The sequence below is a fragment of the Lytechinus pictus genome, chromosome 6 (assembly GCF_037042905.1).
Source record: "Lytechinus pictus isolate F3 Inbred chromosome 6, Lp3.0, whole genome shotgun sequence".
In the NCBI taxonomy this organism is placed as follows: domain Eukaryota; kingdom Metazoa; phylum Echinodermata; class Echinoidea; order Temnopleuroida; family Toxopneustidae; genus Lytechinus; species Lytechinus pictus.
The window spans coordinates 5068911-5078741 of NC_087250.1; the positions used below are offsets into that span (position 1 = coordinate 5068911).

The window sequence follows — 9831 nt, forward strand, 5'->3', positions numbered from 1 at the left end:
GGACTTGTCTTCCAGTTCCAAAGAATATCATGACCACACTTAATAAATTGATAGATAGTTTTCTATGGGGTTAAAAAAAGATAAAGGTCAAGGGTGCCGCGATTGTTGCTCGTGCTCCAGTAAATTGGGGTTTAGATATGGTAAACCTATACGAACCATTCATTTTTTATCGTTACAATTATCATGGTTCTCAAAATATTTTAAAGGCCGTGATATATGTCACAATGGAGACTTTTCAAATCCTGGATAAGTCTCATCGGAGATGTACCAGAAGTTTTAAAAATGAACTATTCAAGCAAGGATATATGTTTTTTTATGTACGAAGTTTAAATTACCAGAGTTTTATGTCAATCTACTTGTGCACTGGATAATTAATTTTTATAACGTTAAAAACGTGTCCAATCAAATATCATGGAACAACAGAAACATTAAACACGGAAATGGCCTCTTATTTTATAAAGAATGGAGAGTTAACGGAACAGAAAAAGTCGGTGACTTTTGAAAGATGGGCAATGGATATCGTGTGACTCATTACAAAGACATGCAGTTGGGCACAAATTCATTGTTAGTCACTTTCAACTTTTCTAAATTGAAAAAAGGCAATTCCTAAAGTATGGGTAAACTAAATAAGAAATACAGATTACACCAAAGATGAAACAGAAATTGAACCAGAAACATTTAATATATCATTTGGTGATTTCATTAAAAGTTTGTCACATGAAAGCAGAACATTTTATGAATCATAACAAGAGACCCCCTGCCAATAGTATTATGATTGGAAGCACGAATTAGATTTTAAGTTGAAAAATGATAAGAGATAAAATAAACATGATAAAGTATATAGCCTATTTTAAAATACTGCACAAGTATTTTACCTTTTGAAGATAATCATTTTAAATGGATTTAGATCTTGTCGACTAATATTTGCTCACTTTACAACGAACCTGAATCATCTACTCACATTTCTATAAAAAAAATGTCACCTAGTAGCTTATTTGGGGAAAAGGGTTAATTAGCAAATTAATTTTAGATTGGTTTCTAAAAGACATTTATTTAAAAGAAAAAATATTGTAATTGGTTTTAATATCAGTGAGTCTAAATTTAATTTGATTAACATATTACTTTAGTGCACACACAATATGAAATTTACAAGGTATTACTTTAGAAATAATTTTTGTAATAGTCATTCCATTTGGATGGTATTTAAATATGATTTCAGGTATATTATGTTGAGTGGAAATAAAAAAATAAGAAAGAGAAGAACTTGATATATGTTTCTGTTCTAGATATTCTTACTCTTTTGCATCTGTATATTTCCACCTTTTTTGTTTTACACCGGTTGATTATTTTTTCTATACATGTGATTATATTGTTATATTGATTTTATGAAATAAAGTACCCCAGAAGAGGAAAAAAAAAATATATAATTACCGGTATTTATCTTGCGTCAATGAAACATTTTTTTTAGCTGGCTACAGTCAGCGTTCCATATAGTTAACGAAGAACAACAATAACATTTCACATTTGTCACGCGTTGAAACTAAGCTGAAGTCTCGCCTTTCTTCGGTTTTTTGCTTTGCATGGAACTGTAAGTTTGTCCTTAGTAACATGACTTATCCAGGTAAGCAGAGTGTTGAATTCGAGCTAACTTCCTTCTCCAGATAAGTGTTTTGATATGTTTTTTTGACATTGTGGAGCTAGTGAGTCGACTCTAGCTGGAGACTGCAGGGAAGGCTTCTCGCCATCTTACTCTTAGCGAGCTCCGGCGCCGCCTCCGGGGCCTTTTTTACTGTGCAGCCGTAGCGCCCCCAACAGTGGCTCTACGGCCTGTACGGGTGCTCCCGCCGCGGTGGCAGGGCCAGCTTGCCTGCCTGGGGCTGGGTGTAGGCCGCCTCCTGCTGACCTAGCCTGGAGGCTCCTGGAGAGTAAAAATCAGTGTAAGATGGTGGTCCCCAAGTCTGCACACCATGCGCACCTAACGATTTGTGTTAAGATTTATTTTAACATGAATTTCTTTTTATTTCACAAAATCTTTTAGTTGATATTTATGATAATGTTCCTTACATCGATCATTAATGAGTTAGTGTGACAAATAAAAATTTGAAAGAAATATATGATTTTCTTGGGAAAAACCTTGGGCAGTCATTTTCAGATTGAACAAAAAAATGGTGCCCCATGTCTGCGCACCCATTCACTTTGCATGCGATTCAGGGATTTTGATGAGAAAGGCTGCATTTTGACTATTTGAGGCCGTCACAAGAAATGCCCAAATTTCATTATTTTTCCACCATTGTGAGTCGGACTTTGTAACTAATATCTGTCTATGCATTAGATGTGTAAAGTTTGTGTTCGTTGCGTATCTTTTACTAGAATCGCGCTGATACGCGTATGCGCAGACAAGGGGGACTGCGCAGACTTAGTGAGTTAGGGGAACTTGCCATACTACATGTTACAGCACGCAGGCACAGACACAGAATGAGAAATTTAATACCCTAGATAGGAAGACAACATACAAGATTGACCTGGAAACTTGTCTGCAGAAACAACTGTATTTTTCCAGTAGATCCGGTATAAAGGTATAAAGATATACGGTACACGTTACTCAAGGCTTGACATTAGCGGTGGCCCGGGGCCACCAGAAATTCACCTCAGGCAACCATTATTGAAAAAAATTTGAGTTTTGGTGGACCGAATCAGGCAACTGATAATTTTCAAAGTAGCGCAATTTTTCTCCCGATTTTGCACGCATTTATCAACTTTCTACAGTTCAAATTGCAACAGGGTGACCAGACGTCCCGTATTTACCGGGATCGTCCCGTATTTTGCTCCTTTGTCCCGGCGTCCCGACAAACCCTTCCCGGGACGCCTAGTTGTCCCGTATTTCATAATATTGAACAAAATGTATTTAATACATTTAAAAGTGACGAATTTCCATCGAATAAGCAACAGATGACGAAGCAGAGACAACAATAAAATCTATAACTGTAAATTTTTGCAAGTTCTGCAGTGATTTTCTTGCTAACCCAATACATTGCGAACGAACTGGCCTCCTGCCAGTGTGTGGCAGGCTACTAGCTAGGCATGGATCGGCGCAGATTCTCAGTGGTGCAAACAATCTCACATGATAAACTGTTTTTCCACCAAATTAATCACAAAATCGGCGGGAAAATAATTTTTATAATTATATTATGGATTATCAGATTGCTGATTTGGAGATGTAATCGGAGGAACAAGTTATTGTGTTTTCATAACTAGATCTATAGTTGTTTCAGCTTTCGCTTTGATTCTTGGTGTGTATGATGCCGCGATGTTTCATCTAAATTTTAAGTTAGACTATAAACTGTATTTCACTTTAAAATTTTATTCATTTCTATAAAATTTTAGTTTTTTTATTTCTAAAATATATTTAAAAAACAAAAAAAAAACATGATTTTTGTTAGATGATTGGATTTGTTTTGTTTGCTTAAAGTTTGAACTTTTTTTCTTCTTCCTTTCTTTTCTATCCTTCATTGTTCATCCTTCTATCCTTCCTGCTTGCCCTTTTTGTTCCATCTTTCTTTATTTCCTATATTTCTTTCCTGACCCTTTCTCTTTCTCTCTATGTTCATTTTCTTTCTTTCCTTCTTTCTGTTACTTTCCTTCTTTATTAATATCCGTTTTTATTTGCTTCATTCTTTCTTTCCTTAAACTTTTCTTTGCTTCCTTCTCCCTTCCTCTCCCTTTTCTTTTTGTTCTTTCTCTTCCAATATTTTCTCTGTTTTCATTCATTCCTCCCTTCATTCTTCCCTCCCTTTCTTTCTTCCTTCCTTTCATTCTTTGTTTTATTTTTTCCTTCTAATTCTTCCCCTTATTCTTTTTTTCCTTCCTTCCTAATTCCTTTCTGTTTTTCTTCTTTGTTTCTTTCAAAGAATGAAGGACACATTTTTCTTCCCTTCATTCTTTCTTTCCTCATCCTTTTTTCTTACTTTTTTCCTTTCTCTCCTTTATTTTGTCTTTGAGCTCCACACATTTGTTCATCTTCCCTTACTTTCTTTTTCTTTCTGTATTTATTTCAAAGAATAATGGAAACATTTTTTTCTCTCTCTTATTCTTCCTTTCATCCACATTTTATTCTAACTTTCTTTTATTTTTCCCTTCATTTTTTTCCCTCTCAATTCATCTCTTTTCTTTCGTATTTACTTTCTCTCCTTCATTCTTTTGTTCACCCTCCCTTCCAATTCTTAAGTTTTTTTTCACAAGTCTAACACTGTGTAGCCTTCTTTGTTTGTCGATTGTCCCGTATTTCATTTTGTGAAATCTGGTCACCCTGAATTGCAAGCCAATTCGCCATGCGCCCTTTTTGTTAATCTACACACAAATACACACACACAAAGATTGCATAGTCATGACAGTATGTAGGCCTACCGCTATAGCATACAGTAACTATTATCCAGCATGCATGAAACCACTGCTGCACTGCAGCTAGCTGTGCGCTAGCTGCGGCTAGCCTCTTGTCGAGGCCCTGTCGGCTGCTTTCCGAGCGAACATGGCGAAGCAAGGGAGAGAGCTGTCGGCTGCTTTCCGAGCGAACATGGCGAAGCAAGGGAGAGAGCGAAGCATGAGCAGTGCCAACTTACATTTAAAAAAAATACTTGCATCGGCCGATAAATATCATGAATCGTAAAATACTTGCATCGGCCGATAAATATCATAAATCGTATGATATTTATCGGCCGATGCAACTACAGTATTTTACGATTCATGATATACGATTTATGATATTTATCGGTCGATGCAAGTATTTCACGATTCATGATATTTATCGGCGGATGCAAGTATTTTACGATTCATGATATTTATAGGCCGATGCAAATATTTTTTTAATCTAAGTTGGCACTGCTCATGATATTGTCGCCCTATACAAGTGTTGTACATGTATCTAGGTTACGATAACAAAGACGGCAAAATGGCGACAATAACAGAGCTCCTGTTCTTAATTATTTTTATCATTTGTCTAATTAAAAAAAAAATGAATGCACAACCATCAGTACGTGCGGGGGGCAAATAGACTTTTAGCCCATTTCTATAAGTTTGGGCTCAAAACCTTAAAGCCTATCTATAGGAGACTGACTTTTACTCTCCAGGAGCCTACAGGCTATGCTGACCTGCAGTTGCCCTGGCTTGGCCTGACTTGTTTGCAAAGTAAGACAGTCTTTAGACTTGCCTCCTACCAGGGCTGCCAATTCTCATTAATTTCGAGCGAGACTCGCCCATTTTGTCCTTTCTCACCCATTTCATGCTTTTATTCAGTAGAAATTAAAAAATGTCGTCTAGACTCACAGACTAGTGCGAAAAGGATTTACAGATATGAGAGAGTATATGTTTAGCTTTAAGTTGATACTGTACCAATTTCATGACGATATCTCTCTGTTCAACTGAGATATCGTATGTTCACCCGTATGAAAAGTGTAACAACACCACCTTTTTGTTGGGGCGAGTTCAAGACACATAGCCATCTTCACACAAGAAACACAATGCAAAGGAAGTCAATGGGGGAGATTATGTCATTATCTAAAGAAACAAGTCAGAAAATGCTTCAGACTCAGAGATTTATCTCCAATAAAAAGTATGTAATGAAAGCTTGCAATTTCCCCCTTCTCAATTTTCCCATTTGCAGTGTTAGTCTGAGTTTTGGACAGGGGACTGCAATGGCCACCAAACCAGATTCGGTCCAGGGATTGCACTGTCCAATGTGTCTCGATGTCATCAGGGACGCTACCATTCTCTGCTGTGGACATTCCTTTTGCAGGGACTGCCTGGAAGCATATGACAAACAGCACAAGGACCTGAAGCACATTGTCTGTCCAGTCTGCAGGAAGTCCACCAAGCTTGACAAGGACCGGATCGCGGGATTAACGCCCAACTTCCTGGCCAAGGGACTTGAGGATATCCTGAAGGTCGAAGACAGCGGAGAAAGTATTGAAGACGCATATTCCAAATTCTGTCCTTTTCACAGTGACATCTACCAAGATATATACTGTCAGGCTTGTACTAAGTTCATCTGTCTCTCATGTTTTATTGACTCTCATCAAGGTCATAAGATTAAGAAAAAGGAGGAGCTTGAGCGGGAGTTAAAGATCAGAAAAGAAGCTGTTCTGCAGAGAAGCGAGATAAGAAAGACCCAACTTGAGAAACACTTGAGTGAAGCTGACCAACAAAGAGAGCAACTGAAATCCCACCTGGGTAGTTTGGAGATGAAAGTCATGGATGCCTTTGCCATCAAAGTTGATATTCTTCAGCGAAATAAAGAAGAGTTGCTAGAAAAGATAACAGGTCTCAAAGTAACTTCTGACAGGGTGTTCGGGCATTGCACTTCTCAGTGGAGGGAAGTGATCGACAGGATAGACCAGTCTAGCAAACTTTTGATAAGTCATTCAAAGAAGCATCTTGATCCAAATGTGATTGAAGGGGACAATCTTAAATGCGATGATCTAGAAAAAGCATTGGCTAAAACTACAGATGAGGAAACTTTAGTTTGTGCAGCACAATTATTGAAAGATGTAGAGGCCGTACAATTCAGTCCTGCTGATGATAAGCTTCTTGACCTAGGCTGTATGGATTCTGGTCAGAAGGACAATTTGAATGGCAGTCAGAACATGAATGTGGCTTCTTTAGTATCTGAAGAGTCCAGTGTTCCGCAGGCTAGCAGCACAGAAACCTTGATTCTCCATCTGAATCCCGTGACAGAAGGAAAGCTTCTTTTTGCCACAGAAGGAAAGGGAACAAGGAAACGTAGGAGGAACAGGAAAAGAGTTCAGCAAGCTACAAGCATTGATTCCCCATTTCCAGAATATGCACGGCTTTCAAAGTCTGTAAAAATTGTTATGGCCAGTGGCTTCTCTTTCCAGGAAGGTCGCTTGTTTGGACTTGCAGCTCTGACAAAAGATTCAGTTGTTCTCGGTTATGCCATGGACCGAAAGGGTTGTGACCGCTACACTCTCTCTGGTAATGAGTCTCCATACTTTGGCAGTCAGGTAGGCGAGGTCTATGATGTAGCATTACTGTCTGATGGTCGGACCATCATCTCAAAGCACGGAAATGAGTTCTTTCTATACAGCTCCTGTTCCAGTAATGGAGTTAGATTTACTTTGAAGCAACCTGATGGGGGATTCGTCCGAGTATGCACTGATATTCATGATAACATCTATGCTGTCAACATCAATCGCGAGATCTGCATCTTCCGCGCCAGTGATGCTAAACCACAGAAAGTGATTCCCACCGGGGGAATCCAGCCAAAGCAGATCAGCGTTACCAAGACTGGCATAATGATCACCACTACCGGAGACATCCAACCTAGCACGGTCACAGTCTTTGACCAGGAAGGGCGTGCCGGAACCTCCATCGTTGCTACAAAGAACTTTGAGTATGTGTACGCCACAGTGGACAGCCAGGACCGCGTCTTGGTAGCCAAGGTGCACAGTGGTTCAGACAAGATCGATCTAACCAGGTACAGGTTGCAGGGTCTCCAGCTCGTAAAGGAAGTGATCTTTGCTCCTGTTACAATGTCCTGTCCAATCTATTCCAGTATGTTCTTGAGTTCATTCTTCTATATTGTCAGCCTTAGCCCGGCCATGGTTGCAGTTGCGACCAGGCACCATCTCTACTTCATAGAGCTTCAAGCCTAGCTATAGTGTGTTCTGGTTGACTGTCACCTTGTCAACCTAATGGTATTCTCCACTCATTCCAACAAAAGCTTTTCCAAACGGACCAATGGTATTTCATTGGAAATAACATAATAGCTTTTGTCGGTCTAGAGTCTGTTTCATCTGTATGACGGTAGCATAGCGCCAACCATTGGGTTGCTGGACATAACGACCCACCAACAATTGTTTCTTCATGCTAGCATATTCTAGGTAAAGTGTGTCCTACCTTGTATTCCAAGGACTGTGTCTTATCTTTTCCTCTATGTCTGCTCTCTACCAAATTGTTCCTAATGTTGAATGTCGCACCAAGTAGAGTGACTTCAAACCAACCGATGGGATGTCTTTGGTAATAACTGACAGGCTTTGTCAGTCTGGGCCCTGTCTTACAATGAGTTACGATTGATTCAATCAATCTCAACTGTATGGATATCCATCCACTCCATATTTTTTTCTTCAGGAAATCAGCTCAATCTCCTTAGTAAACAAAGAATCACATTGAATCTTGAAGAGAATGATGAATGTATCAACATACATCATATCTAGAAATTATTTTGAAAACAAATTTACATTTTAGATGTTGACTTTGCTGGCCGTCAATAATTGTAGTTGATTGGAAAAAAAAACTCCCTACAGCCACATCCTAAACAGAACTGGTTTGAGAAGTAGAGATGTTTTAAGTTGTTGGAGACTGAATGATTTTGCTTGCTATAACACATGTTTCCATGGACTCCAGACAGTCTAATAAAAGGGGCTTCTCTACACTCTATTTCCCTTTAATCGGAAACCAATCTTTTAGGTTGAAGTTAGAAACCAATCGAAATTCAGATATTAAAAAAGAGATTGATATTTAATAATCCATTAGATAAGTAGGTTTCTCTACCATCTGTTCCATTGATTGGAAACCAATCTATAAGATTAAAATTTGAAACTAATCCAAAATTAGATTGAGAAAGAGATATTTAAATCCATTAGATAATTAGGTTTCTCTACCCTCTGTTCCAATGATTGGATACCAATCTGTAAAGTTGAAATTTGAAACCAATCTAAAATCAGATTGAGAAAGAGATATTTGATCCATTAGATAATTAGGTTTCTCTGCCCTCTGTTCCAATGATCGGAAACCAATCTATAAGGTTGAAATTGAAAACCAATCCAAAATCGGATTGAGAAAGAGATATTTAATCCATTAGATAATTAGGTTTCTCTACCCTCTGTTCCATTGATTGGAAACCAATCGATAAAGTTGAAATTGGAAACCAATCCAAAATCAGATTGAGAAAGGGATTGATGATTAATCCATTAAATCATTATGTTTGTACATCTTTATTTGATTGGAAACCAATTTGTGTAAGGCTGAAGTTGATATCAAATCTATTAAATTGAGATGTTAAATTTAATTTTGGCTTGGTCCTACATTCCAATATGAAGAGAGTGGTATTAATGTAACCATGTAGTCCATGAAGCAGTGCTTTAGTTGAAAAAACATTACTTTTTCATTTCATCTCGTCTTTATTAACTTTAATTTAAAGCTATCTGGTTTTATTGTATTTTATTTTCATTTATTTTTGTTTGTAGCAGGTTAAACGGCAGTTTCATCACATTGTAAAAAAAAAAAAAAAGACACATGATTATTGGTTTAGAAAAGATGATTTTTGTTGATTTGTTTCACTTATGATAGTACTTAATATTTTCATGAATCTACAGTTGTGCTCAAAAGTTGGTGAACCCCAAGGCCACCAGAAAATGCACCCTTTCATGCCGTGTGTTGAATGTAGACAACAACAATATAATCACTAGCGTACCTACGGGGGGGGGGGGCAGAGGGGGCAGAATATATCCCTGCCCCCCTGACGAGTCTTGTAGACTGGTACGAAATCCTTTATTTGTGGTTGAAGACCTTTTTTTTTTGGGGGGGGGGGGGTTGTCAAATTTTTTGGTGGACGAATTTGCCCCCCCCCCCCTGTGGAAAATCCTACGTACGCCACTGAATATAATGTTTGGCAAGCCCGGAGAAACAAGCCTTATTTGAATGTAATATTTTATCACCTGACTTCACGGCTAAATACCTAAAACATGACGTAACTTGAATACGTTGAATTATTATAATTTTCTGGTGGGGTTCACAAACTTTTGAGCACCTCTGTATATA

General features: G+C 38.1%; 1 protein-coding gene across 2 annotated transcripts; it reads left to right on the forward strand.

Moving 5' to 3' along the window:
- Positions 1–1474: 1474 nt before the first annotated feature.
- Positions 1475–9355, forward strand: LOC129263893 (E3 ubiquitin-protein ligase TRIM31-like). 2 transcript variants are annotated; one of them, XM_054901809.2, is made up of 2 exons: positions 1475–1621; positions 5657–9355. In XM_054901809.2, the coding sequence occupies exon 2, from the start codon at positions 5688–5690 to the stop codon at positions 7662–7664; it is 1977 nt and encodes a 658-aa protein (XP_054757784.1). In that variant the 5' UTR covers positions 1475–1621; positions 5657–5687; the 3' UTR covers positions 7665–9355. The 2 variants fall into 2 exon arrangements, with proteins under 2 accessions (XP_054757784.1, XP_063956820.1); XM_064100750.1 differs by having other exon boundaries at positions 1497–1588; positions 5657–9286.
- The last annotated feature ends 476 nt before the right edge of the window (positions 9356–9831 follow it).